At 38.9% G+C, this 19,073-nt stretch overlaps 1 protein-coding gene across 1 annotated transcript; it reads right to left on the bottom strand.

Moving 5' to 3' along the window:
• Positions 1 to 6,106: 6,106 nt before the first annotated feature.
• LOC118410526 (feline leukemia virus subgroup C receptor-related protein 1-like) lies at positions 6,107 to 19,073 on the bottom strand. The gene is made up of 11 exons (XM_035812284.1): positions 18,150 to 19,073; positions 17,380 to 17,486; positions 16,882 to 17,120; positions 16,182 to 16,323; positions 13,401 to 13,538; positions 12,163 to 12,230; positions 10,902 to 11,005; positions 10,380 to 10,490; positions 9,796 to 9,901; positions 9,047 to 9,158; positions 6,107 to 8,237 (listed from the first exon to the last, which is right to left on the bottom strand). Exons 1-11 carry the CDS (start codon positions 18,395 to 18,397, stop codon positions 8,152 to 8,154), a joined length of 1,461 nt encoding a protein of 486 aa, XP_035668177.1. The 5' UTR covers positions 18,398 to 19,073; the 3' UTR covers positions 6,107 to 8,151.

Here is a 19,073-nt window from a genome sequence, read left to right as displayed (position 1 = left end):
AAAAAGAGAGAATGTATTGTACCATAGCAGACCTAATCGTGTAACTTGTAAATTGCCATATACGCCGTATGTCAATACGCCATTTACTTTCACATTCCTGTACTTTATATAGTTAAAGTAATATGTAGTGTCACTACCTTGATCTACTACCTTTGCCTTACATTGTACCATGTGCAAATGTCGTGCAATCAAGTTCATTTTTGTTTAAAAAAAAAAAAATACGCAACTGGTTTCAACAAAGAAGTAAACAACCATAATTACAGTGTACATCGTACAACGCAGATGCAGAATTATGAACAAATATATGCAGCGTATTGCAAAACCTATCGGAAAACGGACACTATAATTCCATACAATGTCTCTGAATTCGAGAGAGTAGTTTGTGCCGAGTACAAAATGCAACTCCACCAATCAGAACTCATCATTATCATAATGATATACAGCCAACTTATTAAATATATAATGTTACTCAATGGTCTGTACATGCGCATACTACGTTCAGTCTGAAGACAAACGATTGGGTCGCAGTCACTGTAAAACACCCTGCAGGCCGCCACTGAAAAACAGAATCTTCGGGACCGGTGTCGTATAGAGTTACATCTTCAGGAGTCGATAGCGTCTTGAGCCACATCTTCAGGAAGCCTTAACGTCTTGAGTCACATCTTCAGGAAGAGAGAACGTCTTCAGAAGGAGGGCAGTCCCGCGCGCTCCGAAAAAAAAAAAAACGGGGAGAACCGTGAGTACAAGCATCCGAATTTTACTTAATATTTTCATAAATTCATTATATCCCAGCTTATGCCTCTAAATCTAAGGTATATGTATATACACAGAGGAACGTGGACTAAACACCTGGAATAAAACAAAGGAAACAAAGTATCAAGAACAAATATTCGGTGGGGACAGACGCTATGTCAAAGTAGGCAGGGAAAATGGCTTGGGCGTGTCCTTTTGACAAAAAAAAATGTTACAAATTTAACAAACCTTGTCTTTTCTTTTAGTTATTCATGTTTACATACATGCAGTTGTTATTGTAAAAACAAGCAATTGTGATCAATACACAACTCTAGAAAGCAGGATGTTATAGAATATCGTTCTTAAAAAACATTTCAGGAACAACCACATCTAAAATGTACACGTCAGCATCAGACCCAGCTTATGCCGTATGCAGGGACTTCACACGTACAGCTACGAGCCCAATCAGTCGCCATGATTATTCATGTCAAACCATTCAAACTAAAAAAAAAAAAAAAAAACATGTCAGAGTCTATGAAAACGCCCAAACCAAAATGCTGACACTTCTGGGAATAATGCTGACACTTGCGGAAATGATGCTGACACTTCCGGGAATGATGCTACCAATTCAGGGTCCCAAGGGGATGACAGGAGCATGCGCGACACTCACCAGCCTCAAAGCGCGCTTCCTTCTCGCCGACGGTTCCCGAACGTCCAACAGTTCCGGAATCCGATATACGGCCCAAACGTTCCTCAGCAAGCAGCTGGCGGTAAGATGATATGTTGATCTTTGTACACTTTACTCCAAAGGCTGAAGAGAGCCAGTAATTTCAATGTTTCTGTAGCCTGGGTACCATGCGGAAAGTAATTCGATCCGGCGTTCGTTATACGTATCCCATATACACTCGCTTCTGGCTCGTTCTCATTTAAATGTCGAAATGCTGTCGCCTGACTTTACGCCTTGATATGGAGCAAATTTTAGACAACATCACTGGTTCCTTCATTTTTCCACAACCCCTGTAATGTTTTACAAAAGATGACCCACAACATTCGTTTGGTTGATGGCTTAGAAGATTATCATAGCCACTTGTGGGATTTCACACCCTAAAAAATGGCTGTCGCCTGAGAAGAAACGAAGAATTCAAATAGTAGCCAAAAAAAATTAATGTAACAATTCAGGAATTCCCAGAATGATTGTTCGATAGGTGAAACCAGCTACCTAGGCCCTCTGCCCGATCACGTCAGATCTTGGAGGCTGTGTGAGGTGGTTTATGCCTGTCGCCAGATTCGGTAACAAACGTTACCACCACGAGTACGATGGATGTCACGGTTATATTATCCACGTAAAAGACAAGAAATGACCGTTTTTGTGACGCTGTACAGTTTTTCTGGCTTTCTAAAGAAACAAGAAAGGGTTGTTGACTGTCATTTGTATCCCGGCCCACCTTGCTTAACAAAATGTTGTACAGAAATGGCTGTAACAAACGTTACCATTGTTCTATGCTGTCTAAGCTTTCTATATAATTCTATAAGATTAAAAAAAAACTGATAAAAAAAGAAAAAAACCGACTTTCACAAACCAGGGCTCGAAACTCGTTTTTGGCATTAGGTGCACTGGTGCACCCAGCTTGAAAAATTGGGTGCACCAAAAAATTTTTGGGTGCACCACTTAAATTTAGTAATAACCTAATGATAAAACTTAGTTACAAGCTATCAAATTCTTAAACAAGTACCATGATAGACATTATTATTATCTTTCTAACACTAAGATCTCATCATGTCAATAATATGATGTATACTAGTTATACTGTGATATCTTTACATACATTTAAACGTAAGAAAATACTTGGGTGCACATGCACCCAGTATTTCGAGCCCTGCAAACAAATCATGACCCAATTGTCTTCCCACGAAGAGAAAAATCCAGGCGCTGAAACCTACGAAAACGCAAGAAAATAACAAAATCTCAGAAGAAGAGTGGTTTGAACATTTTAGCAATTTAGACAAACTCCCTAATAATGGTAAAATTGACTCTCCTATTCCAGAAACCGATCAACTAAATTTGTCGTTCTCCGCTGCTAATCCATCTGTTCTAAATTCCCCTTTAACGTCAGAAGAATTATAACGTTATAATGCCATTTCAAACCTCAAGAACAATAAATCGAGTGGAAAGGATTTGCTCTTAAAGGAAATGTTGACATTCGGTAAATCGGTACTTCAAACGCCACTACTGCAACTGTTTAACAATTGTCTGCAAAACGGGTATTACCTTTTTTTTAGTTTCCTATGCTAATCTGTCTGTAGCATCGAGTCTCTTGAAATCTGCTGTACTGAATGTATCATGTACCAGTACTTCGGGGTTCATTTGACCCTAAAAACTACAGAAACTAATCAAAATGTATGAAGAGAGCTTGTTATATCGAGACGTAGTTTTTTTGCACTCAGTTGAACCACTTATCGGTAGTGCAGAATCATAGAGAATGATCAGAGCGAGGGAAGCATCATTTTCATACTCCTCGGAACAGGTCCCACAAGATGCTGATGGAAAAGTGTGGTCTCAGTTCAGTGGCACAGGCGACCTGCGATTGCGGGTTAGAGCAGACTGTGAGACATCTTCTTGTCTGTTCTCTCCTGTCTGAACCTTGCGTAAAGGAACATCTGGAAGCTCTGGTCCACAGAACCAGTTGAAGGGTTTGTGTGGAGTACTTTGGCCCCTAGAACATGAGGAAGGGTTTGTGTGGAGTACTTTGGCCCCTAGAACAAGAGGAAGGGTTTGTGCGGAGTACCAGGGCCCTTAGAACCAGAGGAAGAGTTTGTGCGGAGTACTAGGGCCCCTAGAACAAGAAGAAGCTTAGGGTTTGTGCGGAGTACTGAGGTGGAAGAGTGAAGTGGTGACCCGCTATTGTTGCTACCAGGCTGGACTGAGTGGACGCATGTGGTCATTATTTATTGTTCATAGGACGCTGACTTAACTACTCCTTATGAGCAAACTTATATTCTTTATGTATTATCTAATAATATAGGTATGAGGGTCATCTATCAACTATAGATTTCATATAAATTTCATATATATACATGTTCATTTTGGCATCAACAGTTTAATACTATGAAGGTACATTTAAGCATCATAATATTGCTTAATAATAGAGACATTTGCGCAAAAGATGCTATCTATCTACTATTTATATGTACATTTTGGCATCAAAGTTTCATACTTTGAAGTTACATTTAACCATCATGATATTGCTTAATAATAGAGACATTTGCACAAAAGATACTATCTACTATTTATATGTACATTTTGGCATCAAAAGTTTCATACTTTGAAGTTACATTTTACCATTATGATATTGCTTAAAAATAGAGACATTTGCACAAAAGATGCTATTTATCTACTATTTATATGTACATTTTGGCATCAAAAGTTTTATACTCTCAAGTTGCATTTAACCATCATGATATTGCTTAATAATAAAGACATTTGCACAAAAGATGCAATCTATCCACTATTTATGTGTACATTTTGGCATTATAAGTTTTATACTAATTTTGATACATTTAACCATCACGATATTGCTTAACAATATAATCAACATGGCCTTATATTTGATATTTCTAGACATCATTTGAGATTTTATATATTTAGACGGCCCCCTTATTAGGTGATCTACAGGTGTGCGTAAGGGTGAACGTTCTCACGGTCGAATGACTGTAATTCTTGATCTTTTAATTACCTAATTTTAGCGGCTTTAGCGGTCAACAGTCGACCGCTAAATTTTCATTGTAGCGACTGTTTGATTACTCGAATTCACCCCTCCACCCCCTCCCTCTAATGTCGCGGCACTCATTTCTGGTTTGGTTATGTTTATACGTTCACGATCTAGCTCTTATACTTTACAAAAACATGCATTACACTAGTAATTACACTAGTAATTCACACAGGAACAAGAAGTTCGTCGGTCTTCAAGAAATAAAACATATATTTAACTGGAAAGTTTGTCGTCATTTTTTTTTACAAATTGGAGTAAAAGCATACTGACGTAAGTAACACAAATTAGTAAGGAGCTAAACTTAGCTGCAAATTTACACAATCGTATTTATCAATATTATTCTACGCTACAATTTAGGAGTTTGTCCATAAAATATGCAAAACAGTTACGAAATTCACGTTGTGCTACGATGTTACACAAGACGTAGAAAATGTCAGCGTCATCGTAGTGTGCAGACAACAACAGCAAAAAAGGCGTCGCAGAAAATTTGAAAAAAAATATACAAAGCAGCTACAAAATATTTGGTGTAAACCTACGATTTTCTAGGCAGAAATACAATCAAATTCATAGCGTCAAAGCGCAATATGTAAGGCGTTTTTGTGAGCTACAAACAATTCCGAATATAACCTTCAGTACAAGAATTCGCCGCCACCCAAGCGTACACACAACAACAATCAAATTTTCAAAATGGCGTTGACCCTGCCTGCCGCATGGTTCTCTACAGCGCCGCATTGAGGTCGGCAACCTTGAAGGGTCTAGCGATATTTTAGTGTGAAAAGTTTGCGACATCGTTTGTTCCATGGCGGGCGACTTTTTCCAGAAACATCTTCTTGGTCGAATACGTGGCCGATTCGAGATTCGCTGACGTCCCTCCCGCCTTTTTGCTGCCAAGTGTGAAACTTGGCAGCGAAAACCCGGGAGGGACGTCAGCGAATCTCGAATCTTGGTCCTGCTTCCGGAGTATGGTGGTTCCCGCTACGTTTTCTCTCGTTGCTCGCCGCCTGTATGGCTTTCCCGGCCTCCTTATAATATTCACGACAGCAGTAACAACTGGGTTGTTGTCGTCGTTGGTTAGGCAGTGTCCGCCAGATTTGGCGGGCCGCCGGCCGGCCAGAGTCGGCGGCCGTCAAGCGTGTTTTGAAATCACCGCGTAGGTACGGTACTTGTTAATTACTAGTAGATGCCAAGTATTAGTAGTATAGATATCCATTGATGACTTTGCGAGTTGACCAAGCAGTCCCCGTTGATGAAAGAATCTGTGAATCTGAATTCGAACATTAATATATTGGAACAGGCAAAGGAGATCGTTGACTCTATTCTTAGTGATATTATATTAATAACATGGGTCGTCAAACAAATTCATCCGTCCTAACCTAACTTCTGTCCAAAATCAAATCAAAATTATTAAATAATAACCAATTGAAATGAATATCTGCTGTTTATGGTTAAGTTGAGTTGTTTTCGGTTGTTTTCGGTAATTTCAAGTTGTTTTCGGTAGTTTTTGCTTTTTTTCGGTCTTTAGTGAGACCCGTTCCATGTAATCTCCGAGCAGAGGTTAATGGAAAGGATTGTGACATTTTTTTCTCATATCTCCCGTTCTGTCCGTTGTTTGGGTGCTGCTGACAGAAACAAGAGATATGAGAAAAGGGTCAAAGTCTTACCCAACAACCTCTGTTTGGAGAGTAGGTTTCGTCCGTTTATAGGTATGTACAGTGACATCTTACATTTGTTTATGTTGAAGTTATATGGATTTGATGTGTTGTACACAATGGAACTTTTGTGGTCCCATTTCATGGTTCAGTATGCACACTATCGTGTTAGCAACCCTGATGTTCATTTGTCAAGATCGTAACGAATAGTATGCCCTAATAAGGAAAAGATCTGTATGCTGTGATACCTTTCTGTCTACCAGCCTAAGTTTACATAATAATACGTCATTTAGATCGAGAAACATACCAGTCCAATCATACTTTTGAGGCATGTTGCTTTTTATTGAAGATATGTCAGATATGCCGTTGATTGTACAGTACATCTCCATGTTAGCGTTGTATTACAGCTAATTCTGTTACATTCTATGTAATTTCTAACATTGATAGAGATGAGATGAATTAAAGTTGAAAGTATTGCAGGTTCAATACAAAATATCAAGAGCAATTAGAAGGTCGACTCGACTGAAGGTGTACTGTAATCAATTAAAGGTTTTATACTCTAAGACTCTCTCATTTACACTTTAATGTTATATATATAGAGAGAGATCGGGTCCAATAAAATATCAGGTCACAGTGCCAACAAACTTGCGAATTCAACGACAATTTCTTACAAGGAAGCCCAATTGTCTATTTGGATAGACAATCGTACATAATAATACTATGAAGTTGTATTCCCTACGTCGGTTAAGGGAATTTTAACGCAAACAGATCATCAGTAAACAATTTTTTTTGTTACGTAAATTCCCTTTTAAACAATTCACAGTTATCAAATTATACATCAAACGTGCGTCAGTGGCCTAAACATATAACGTTAGTTCACCTTTATCCAAGGGGTTAGCGTATTATAAAGGGAATTGAAAATGAAGTCGATGAACTGTGGTTTCAAACAGGCAATTTGACACCACCGTTGAATTGATCTCCATAGATTCCCTGTTTGTCAATACAACGGAAATAGGTTACCCCGCCGATCTTGCGTTACACGAGCAAACTTTGGTTCATGGCTTGTCTTTGTCTCTTCCGACTCCCCCTGATGTCTCCTACAGTCAATTGTACCACAAGACAAATCTTCCCATTTTGGTAATTTCCTTGTCATGTTGACCATCTCCGGAGGGAAAATTTATTTGTCAAAATCAGGCGAATATTAATGAGCGTGCTGATGTCATCCATAAGATTTACTTGCTGTGGCCTTATCTCAAATTGTTTATCTTAACCATTTCGAAAGAACTGCATCGTTTAAAAGGGACAAACAGAAAACATATATATTTTTGCAAAATATTCTGACAAAAATTACCCTTCAAACGAAATTAAGTATTGTCATTAGAATTTTTATTTAGGTGAGAAGTCATACGTATATATAAAGCATACAAATAGATTTGTAATATAAGTTGTAGCGTGCAGACAATCACCATACTATTACCAACGAAACTAGTAAAAATACTGTTACAGTAACAACAAAATGACTAATAGAATAATCGTAAATAAAGTTGATAAAAAAGACACTGCACTGTGGCTTATAAAGATATATGTAACCGTTGCGTGTAGATATTGGTAAATATGTATGAAACTAAGATATAGTTTATTTCAGCAAAGTTACGCATTAGGAAATGTTTTGTTCTGTACTGTAAGGTACAAAAGTGAGTCTGATACTTAGGTAATGTTCGTCTTCCTACAGCAGTAACGCTGGTTCATCTTTATCCGAAGAGTTACCGTTATTTGTAATCTTTAAAAAATAATTGTATTTAAGGACATCAAATCGACGATCGGTGTTTTCAAACTGCAATATTTGAATACTGACATTTGAAATTACCGTCAATTGATGTGACGTACCCTAAATATCATATTTAAAAAAAATAAAAAACGGATAAAGGTTACCCCGCGGATAAAGGTGAACAAGAGTTACCAGTGCCCCTGCCAATAAACTGTTGCAAGATGATGTGCGTTTACAGGGCTGTAGTCTTAGATTCAGCATTGGTGTTTTCTCCGCTCTGCTGGGCTCTTAGTCTCTTCAAGTCCGATTTGATCAAAGCTGGGCGGCAAAACAAAAAAGGATGATTATGGGTCTGATCCACGTCGATGTAGGTTAGACATCCAGGTAATAAGATACGCCCAAAAGTAGTTGCTTGAGTAACTACTTTTTGGCGTATGGGCCTGCTGGCTTGACTTTGACTTTTAAAACTAGCGCACTTCGTCTTAAGGAGTCGTCTAACTGCACTTGGGGCACCGGTGTGGCACTGCGGGGTTCGTTCACTGCGGCACTGTTGTGTCATTTTCGCCATTTTGTATGATTGAGATATTTCATAATACTTGAAAATATGACTAAGAAGACACCAAAATACACAAAACGTAAGAAAATTAGTTCTTTATCTCTGTTTTTTTATTGAGTATCATTCGAGTGCCACACCGGTGCCACAAGTCTAGTACGATACCACGCTAAGACCGAAAATTTAACGTTGCCATGTACATTACTCCTGGACTTGACTTGAGTAACTTTGAAACTCTGATCAAATCGATTTTGTGTGATGGCATTTTGCATTTACTTGTTTGCAAATCCACGGAGTCGACTCCAAAGTATATAGAGCAAGAAAGTTTGACACAGATGATTGCAATCGAGAACGGTATGCACAACGAGAACAGAGCGTGAGGAATAACGACTAGGTCCAGGTTCAGGTCCGGACCTAGACCTGATGCTCTGGACCTGGACTGTACCTGTACCTGTACCTACATTTTCGGTACCACCCCTACTTGACACAGATGATTGCAATCTGGAACAGTATACGTATGCGCAACGAGAACAGGAGGAGGAAGAGACTAGACCTTCCCTCGTTTTCATCTCACCTGTTAGGATGGCGCCGATGAACAGAGTGACACACAGACAAAGGCTTCCCGCCAAAGTGCTGACGTTATTCACCAGGTATCCCATAAACAGGGTCAGGGCAATACCAAACGTCTGGAGAAGGGAGGGGGAGGTACCACAGAAATATTATCGTCTCTTTTGTACAATCTTTAACACATGTTGATTTCATTATATGGCTGACATTCTCATAGAACCAAAAACTGATGCGACCATGCAAATAATTAAAAAAATGTTGCTGTCATTATGAAAATCAAGTGGTCAGGAAGATTAAACATATATCTAAACAAAGAGAGTAAACAAACAATAGATTCTTTTTTTTTTGTTCTTTCACATCATTTTCTGTTAGCTTTGGATTGACCTTCAAGTTAGCATTTTATGACATAGTATTACAGTTGGCATTCTATGACAGTCGACGCCGTAGGGCTGATACCAATTAGGATTTTACCATGGTCAATATTGACCGAAGGAGGCCATAAAGTATTCTATGACATAGTATTATAGTTTCTTATATCTTTTCGCAATCTACGGTATATATATTTTATCATTTAGCAACCGCTTTGAACGATTTACAATATGGTTGAAAACGTGTTTTTTTGAAACGGCCAAAATTGATGGGCGCGTGAACGTTATCCATGTAATCATATCAACATGGCCCTATTTGAAAGTAGCATAGGAGGATGACAACAACACAAGAGTACCACCTAGCGGTTTACTCTCGAAGTGCACCCACCTGTGCCGAGGCATTGAGCAGTCCCGATGACGTCCCTTCCGACTCAGGGTAGGTGATCTCCGCCGCAAACTCAAACCCAAGCGGCAGATAACCAGTCATGAAGAACCTATGGAGAATTGGTCTCTTCAAGTTTATAGTCTTCCCTAAATTCACAATTAATTTGATGCTAGTTAATTGCACGACGGATTACCGCACACTTCTGTCAACTACGCGGAAATCTCAAAATCCCAAACCGGTGCGGTTCAGCTGAATAGCTTCGCATTGTTGCACCATCCAAAGAATTGCACAAATATACTTGCAAATGGGGTGTGCCTTTGAACGGCTTTAATGTTTACCTCCATATAGAAGAATGTTTGCCTTTACCTATACTGTAATACATGTACTGGTGCATACGCAGGGACTTTCAACTTTAGCCTCGTTTTGGTGGAATGTATCAAAATAGCGGTCGAAATGTGGAAAAAGGTCTACCACCAACAATGTGCGAAAAACGGCCAACAAAATTGAATAAGACAAAGTAGAGGCTGTCGTGGAATATAAGAGGACGTCTAAAAAAATACCGTCCAAAGCATGGAAGCCCCACTTACCCCAGAGCCCCTGCAGTTGCGAAGACGACCGCTAGGTAGCCGAGGTCCAGAGTAAACGTAAAGGCCGTCATGCACAGAAATGACAGGATGTAAACAACCACGGTGGTACCCCTGGGGAAGGTATAGGTTAATGGTTGGACCTAGGCAAGAATGGTTAGTTCCTAGTCCGTAAAGGAAATGTCTATCTTTTACAATTTCTGTTAGCCTGTGTTTACACAATGTCTCGCAGGCTGGGGTTAATGACCCCTTCCCCAGGGCGGCGGCAATTATAGGGCCGGCCGCTAGGAGCGCGATTTTTGTCAGGCTAATGCCACTGTTTAACAAGAAGAGCTGGGAAGAGTTAATAAAGAGTGAAGTAGTCTAAATTGTACTCAACATAACAAAAAGCGTAGTTGGTCTTCCTGAATTTGACCATGAAGCGTCATCTGTACTCCTAAATGTACTATTAAGCGTTGAAGTATCCCCATGCAGACCCTCACAAAGGTCAGAGTTGAAGAGATTACCACAGTAGAAAGTACTTACTTGTATGTCCGAGTCCTATCGAGCCAGATGCCGCACAGCACGGACCCCAGCAGACCGGTCAGTACGATGGTCAGTCCGATCCGGCCAACGTTTACCTCCTCCCCCTGCAGAAACATCAACTATGTAACTACACCAACAACTGTAATGGTGGTATCTCACTGCACTTGGTGCACCAGTGCGGCACTACGGGATTTCTTTTTGTACTGCGGTACTGTTGTGTTATTTTTGCCGATGTTTTATTATGTAGATATGTATGACTTAGTTGACTACAAAATACACAAAAAGTAAGAAAATCCGTTCTTTATCTCTCTAATTCGTTTCATAATTTTTCGAACCCCGCAGTGCCGCACCGGTGCGCTCAGTGCAGCGAGATACCGCCCTTACAAAGTTTTCTCTAAACACTGCGTCCACATCAAATATATTTCATGGATGTCATCCAGGGTTGTAGCCAGCCTGAAATCATTTTTAGTCCTCTCAATTTTGGATGGGAATCCTATCGAGCACCGAAGGCATGGCGTGACGTTGCGCGTCATTTCTAGGGGGTCTGGGTCCCATAAAATTTTGAAACCTAGATCCTCTGAAACACTATTTCCTGCATTTTGAGGTGCAAATTTTGCTTGTAGACTAAGCTGTTCAATGGCATCTGTTTTGGTGAAGAAGAACACATGGGTTTCATTTTTTTATATCTTTACATATCAATTTTGTCTGTCCCTGGGGACGGAATGGGGAAAAATTTTTTCAGTCCCCAGCTGCAAAATTCCTTCAAAGGACTGAAGGACAGGTGCTGGCTACAACTCTGATGTCATCTCTGCAGACTCCAAACATAATACAAGAGGGCCAAAATAAAACTTTTAAAACCACAGTCATGCCGGTGTCACTTCTTCAACTACAATCAAGGGTACCACATGACATATTTTCTTATTTTGGTATTTCCTTGTCATGATGACCATCTCCTGGGGGACATTTCTTTGTTTTTTTTTTTCAAAATCAGGCGTGAATTACTGAGTGCGCAGATTTCACCCATGAAATTTACTGTGCCTTGGCCTTGTTTGTCAGTTTGTTTATTTTATTTACTACATGTTGTATAAATTTTACTTGTAATGAAGACACGCTTCTCTATGGAGCATCTGGCTTTACTACATTGGATTTTCGGAAAGTCGGAAATAAAATCCTAAGTTATTGAATTTTAACACTAATTGGTATGTTGATTTTGCAAGGGAATGTTTTTCGTTATGTTGCAATGAGCACGAGCGCCACCTACCGGATACTTGGAGAGCACCACCTGATTCAGCAGCGTGGAGATGGCGTAGAACGACCCACTGTTGACACCTGCAACAAAACATAAAAACCACTACCAAAACTGCCTTTTATTTTGTTTGTTTTTTTATCAGACACAAAAGAAATCTTTAAAAAATGTATAATATTTAAAATATAATATTTTCTCTTAACTCCTTTTTTATGCAGCATTTTTCTTGAAGATCATTCTTCTTAAAGATATATTTCCCTAGAGATGTAAAGAAAAAAATTCTTGTTTGGCTAGAAAAACGAAAAAAATCGGCTTAGATTTTTAAAATTCTATGTTTCTGATACTCCACATGCCATGTTTTTGAAGACGACGGATATACACTTTTTCTTAATTTGCTGTTTAGTGAACTTACAGTGCCAAATACACATACAGTATATACAGAAGGTAAATATGGTATATTTTTACACCTGAGTGAAATGAGAAAAGTCAATTGCACCCAAGGGCATAACAACGGGGGCACTTCGTGTATTGAACTCGGGACCTTTACAATAGTACAAGACCAGTTATTCCACACACAACGCCACGAAATAGGTTAACCAACAAATAAAGGTCCCAATGGTCCTTTGCTGTCTCCAAACCTCAGCGAGAAACCATCGTCTACCGTGGATCCAACATCTGGAACATCTCTCACTATTATGTTTTTCGTACTATGTATGTAAAATTGTGTGTATAGAATGATAAGACTTATTCGGACTTTAAATGATGTAAACTGTATCTCTGTTATATGCTTTGTCTGACCCTTGCATTTTATCCCTACTGTTCCTACTGAACGATCTGCACTGTAGTACGTATACATTATAGCGTTCAAACGTGTTAATCGCTGACTAACTAGCCTTATATAGATAACCGAGTAATATTACTTGTAACATAGACTGACATTCTAGATCGTACGACTGCTAGTCAAGCTGTAAACACGGTTCGCCTCTGTAGTCAAAGTATCGTTAACACTGTTGTATACTGTATACTATTGTATAACGTATATTGTATTGTTACCAGGGCTAGCCCTTGATAATAGCCTCCGGCTAGTTGGGTAGCCCTGGCTGTATTCCTTATTATTATACAGCCGAATAAACAAATCAAATCAAATCAAAATCCCATGACCTCAAAGAAAAGTGGCCTGCAGGCCGATTTGAGCTTTAATGTATAAAAAAAGGTTCTAACGAACAAACAAGGTGACCTATCCTTCCCCTTACCGTAAGTGACGATGAGTAGTACGAAAGGAACGCTCTTCACCAGTCTCTTGACGGAGCCGATGTAAGAATACTCCGCCTCGCTCTCAAAGATGGAGGCCTGGGCCGGACTGGGAGGGATGGGCGGCTTCTCTCTGAAAACTGGACAAAGCAATCAAGTAGTATTTTTTTTGTTTATTTCGCACATAGACGGTGACAGTGGGCATTATAAACTTCCTGGCTTGTTTGACCAATTACTGCACTACAAAAAATCTTTTTTCTTATTTTTCTTATTTTCTTGTTTTTTCTTACAGAGAGAAAAAGTTTCTTGTATAAAGAAAGGTTGAGAAAAGCAAGAAACCTCCTGTAAAACCTTTGTATGCTAATTCCTACACAAAGATTTCTATTCTTGTTTTTTCTTAACTGAAGAAAATATTTCTAATATAATGATCACTGAGCAAGAATGTTCAAGAAATTAAAGTAGAACTTTCTTTTCCAGTCTTCACACAAGATTTGCTTCTTGTTTGTTCAAATGGAAAATATTGCAGAATCTATCCTGAAGATTATTATTCTTGCCTTATACCAGTTTTTTCTTTAGGATTTGTTTTTACCAGAATAAGATTCTTGAACTTTCTTGTTGTCTCAATGTAGAATGTCCGAGAAACGTAATTCTTGGTTTTCATGTTATAACTTAAGAAAATGCAATAGTTTTTTAATCAGTTTCTTGAGCAAATACTGCAAATAAATCAAGAAATTGCAAAACAACTTATAACTAGCATGAAATTCTTAAATGTTCTTGAATGTTATCTTTATCCATAAAGTTTAAGAAAAGACGTTTCTTGTTTTTCTTGATGATATGTAAGGAGATATTTTTTCAGAACTCACTTGACTGAATACTAATAAGAAAAACAAGAAATTATGAAACAAGCTATGACTAGCAGAATATTCTTGAATGTTATAATTATGTTTCTTATCAAGAAAATCTAAGAAAGATGATTCTCGTTTTTCTTAATAATATTTAATGAAAACAATAAAAGTATAATTTTCTCCTTATATTATTGACAACTACGTTTAAACAATTGGAGCATCAAGATATGAAAAATAATTTTGAGCTAGCATTGATTTTCTTTTGTTTTCCCAATACGAGAGTTAAGAAATATTTTCTTGCAGTAAGATTCTTCATTTTGCTAAGGATCATGGGAAATTACTCCCATCATCCTTTGCTGCGATTTTGAACTGGGAGTCACAGTTGCAAGTCACAGTGCTCCAGCTCTGTAGTTTTTTTTGCCTCAAATGTCCTTTAGTTCTTACATTAACAGGGAACAAATATGATGTGTTTCGTAAAGATGATTTTCTGCATCATGTGGGACCTTGCATACAACGTGGCTAGCTTTTTTAGAGTTTCAAAATGCTACCGAAGCCAAGGCCAAGCCGGATGCCCCCCTCCCCCATGCAGGTATGTTAGCCATCGTACTTGGAATACGATTTCCAAAGCTACTATTTCTGTAGATGTATATCATAAAACCAAACAGTAATTACAGAATATGTAAGTAAAGTGCATGAAATTCTGCAAAATACAAAGAATTGACTATAATATTTGTAAGGAAGGAAATGTATAGAGATGTTGGCCTTTACAGGGGGAGGGGGGCGATATAAGAATTGATGATCATTCATGGTCTTTGTGTGTTGTTCTAGGCTCAGAAACCTACTGGTACAAGGAGGATGTTCCCATCTCAACTTTGGAAAAGCCCTTAACAAGGAGAATTCTTCATTATAAATACAGCAACGGCAACATTGTAGCTCTAATGGTTTCAGATAAGGACAATTAGTTATAGTTGGCTGCACGGTACTGTATCAGGAAAAAATGTCAATAAGCAAGCGTAGTTACAAAATGGTTGATTTTTGCAATCTTTGGTAAGGAATGAGTAATCGAGGAAAACACCACAAAACTTGTATGAAGCATATTGATGATAATAAATATGATTGCCATCATGTATTGACATAAATGTCAACATTGAGTTGTTTGTACTCTTTATATAAGAATGTTAATCTTAGTGTAAGAAACTGATTCTAGGTTTGTAGTTGCAAGAAATTTAGTCTTGAAGACAGAATGGCATTGCAGGCACAAAAAAGCTCAATCTTCATGCAAGAAAACGATTCTTGTACTACATATAAGAAATTTACTCTTGCAGACAGAAAGTAATTCCTCATACAAGAACCTCAATCTTCATGCAAGATTAAGAATTCATTCTTGATGTAAGAAATTCATTCTTCAGCATGCATGTGTTAGAAATAGATTCTGACCACAATAAAACTATTCTAGAAGTTTTGGTCCATTAGCTATAAGAAAAAAATTCTTAGCACAAGAAAAATATGGGTTTCTTGAATTTTCTCAAAACAGGGATTCTTGAATACAGAATAATATTCTTGCTGAAAGATTAGTTTTCTTTGTTCAAGAAAAAACAAGAAAGATAAGAAAATTCATTTTTTGTAGTGTGACGTTACGTATGCGTAAGTACACGTGCCTGTAACTCTCGCGAGTTTACGTTCTAAAGTTATTGTTTATCATTGATCCTGGAGAAGGTGACAGTGGTCGTTGAAAATTTGATCCGTGTATTATAACCTTTGTGTCGGAACAAAGTTTAGCATTGAACGTTGAAAATTGATTACTACCAACACATTGAAGCTTCCATGAATGATGATAAATCTCTATTCATATAACGTTACGTCGTTAAGTTTATGTTCTATGTTTATGTTTATGTTTATGATTGTGTTCTATGTATCTATACGTATAGCAATGCTCACATATGATAACCAGTATGAAGAGCAGAGTGGTGACCCCAGCCGTGCCGAACATCATGACGTCCATGCCCCGTTCCACCACCGCGATGTCCGCGGCGTTCGGTACCAACACGGGAGGGATAAGGAAACCCAGGGCTATACCGAGCTGAGGAATGAAAGGTTCTTGAATACTTGTATTGTTATTGTTATTGTTGTTGTTATTTGGTGTGTCGACTACTCTATCTTTGCAGCCAGGGACTGAATTGAGAGAGGTGGGGTTAATTGCATTATGGTCTGTAATGGCAGTCTGTATACAGCGCCGAGCCTAGTCACCTCGACAGTAATTGCCTATGTTGTGGCCAGATGGGCAGGCATGCTTCCCAAACAAACAAACAAACAAACAAACAAACAAACAAACCTGGTTGCCGAAACAAAAGTTAATAAAGCAAAACAAACAAACAAACTAATAAACAAGCCTAGATGCCCAAGACACAGATGGACGCAGCTGTGGACACTCCCCGGTTGCCACGTTGTGGCGACGTGACCATCCATGTTTCACAAGTCAAAACAAACAAACACGCAAACAAACAAACAAACAAACCTTGCTGCCAAAGACACCGATGGACCTGACATTGGACAGCTCCCTGGTTCCCGAAACAGACGGCGGCCACGCGGGTAGGCATGCCATATCGATCAAAACAAACAAACAAACAAACAAACAAACCTGGCTGGCCAAAGACACCAATAGACGTGGCGGTAGACACCTCCCTGGGTCCCGAACAGACGGCGGCAAACCTGGCAGGCATCCCGAGGATGACGATCTGCGCCACGGAGCAGACGGTCTGGGCGAACATGGTGACCGGAACCGCTCCCTCCCCACCCCGGCTACCTTCAGCCACGCACCGATACAGTTCAGAGACGACCCGAGAAGACCAACCACACGGAGACCGTATCTGTCGCGTGTCCATCAAATGTTTGAAAAGATGATGAATAACAATTCATTTTCATGTAGTATTTATCTCACTCCAGTACGAAATAGCAATGTTGATTACACTGTCTTCAAATACTGCTATATCTTAAACGACAACGGCAGAGACAAGGATGATATTTCGCAATGCAATATAGCAAACACAGAGCGCTTTCGTTGACCTCATTCGAGCGGCAACCCTCTGTAGTACTGATCGAACATTATATCTATCTACTTTAACGAATAGAGAGGTACAACCGTACCTGTCCAGTATCCAAGTAGTGGGAAAGATGAGTGGGATGTAAGTCAGCATGTACACCATAGACAACCAATCCACGGCCAGGATACTCACTCTGTAGTACCTGGTGGTGTACATTTAGTATCGATATTTGAATTATTATATGCTCATCCTACTGATTACTTGTAACACTACATGTAATAGCACTTAACCTTTGGTATTCCATGTAACACAATATAAAATTGCTGCATATAGCCCATCTGGGCATGAATGAATGAATTTTTATTGCTCAACAATCGCATAAGGCAGGAACATGCAAATAAAGATCATTTATTTTGAAAACGATACCACACAAGTTTCCCAAAATACAAAGTCCTCTAGAGAAGATGCTGTTCCAAAATATGACGAACTCTAATTTACAAGAAAAGATTTCAACTTACTGCACCAATATATACGGCAATTGTAAAAAAAAAATGATTATAACTGTAAGATGTATTTCAGCGTATGTAAGGTGATACAACGTACTTATAATTCGTTAGAATTTTTATAACAACAATGTACAAGGAGCAAATATTATCTGTTAGTAAGATAATGTATTTATTTATAAATTTATCAATGTCCGTATATAGCTATGGAACCTATAAGGGATCATAAAATTATGCTTGTGTGTTACGCTACTAGGCTGCTTACCGGTCAAAAAACAATGCTTATACATCATACACAAACAAACAAAACAAAAAGGGAACATTAGAAAGTCTGATTATTCTGCAAATACACGAATGTTTACCTGACAGTAATGTTACTGATCACGCTGTAGTGTATCCATTGAAAATTGTTACTCAACGAGTAAGATGAGAAGAGAAGCAGCATGAACCACCGACGCACGTACAGCTTGGTCCTCGGGCTGCCCTCGGGCTCCTCCCCGGGAGTTTGCGGGGACGGGTCGGTTGGCTTGGTCGGGGTCGACTCGGAGGTGCCACCACCTGTACGATCTGTGCTCTTCGCTCGAGCTCCTTGCGCGGGTTCGGTCGCCATCTTAATTGGTTTGAGTGACCCTTGCACCTAGACCTTGGCGATTGGCTACTGATTAATCAAAACACGTCACACTGAACAACTTGAACTTTAGATCGTTTGGGGCTGGCTGATGTAACTAACTTAGCTGGCCTAACGCAAGAAGAAAATTTTATGGATGACATCCTCCACATACACATTCAAAATTTATCCAGGAAGGCGAAAAAAATGGTAAAAATGAAATGTTTAGAATATACACCATAATCGGTGTAACAAGAGTTGATACAAAAACACATGGCATCCCAGACAACAATTTGTCTTTTAACCTTTTTTTTTTAGATTTCTCAAATTCAAGGACGAAAAGAAAGTCACATTCGACATGTGTTTAATGCAATGACTGCCGAGCGTACTATGCCGTATAAGAGATACCTGGATAGGCAATGTGTACAGTTTCTTTAGCTATCGACGCTTCAGAGGCGCCGACTAGCAGTTCAAAGTATTATTGTAGCAAGTGTTGCGCCAGTTTACAGCAGTTGCGATTCCAAACGCTGGTCGTCCCCACTGCTACGTAGATACTGTATGCATAATGCGACATTCCAAATACAAACAATTGGTAATATCTGGACATAGCTTTTCTAGTAAAACGCTAAAACACCATAAAATGGACTAAACCGTTCACATGAACGTTTTCCGTAAGAAA

Source organism: Branchiostoma floridae, chromosome 2 (genome assembly GCF_000003815.2).
Source record: "Branchiostoma floridae strain S238N-H82 chromosome 2, Bfl_VNyyK, whole genome shotgun sequence".
Lineage (NCBI taxonomy): Eukaryota > Metazoa > Chordata > Leptocardii > Amphioxiformes > Branchiostomatidae > Branchiostoma > Branchiostoma floridae.
Note: the sequence above shows the minus strand (reverse complement) of the source record. Positions and strands in the feature narration are given on the sequence as shown.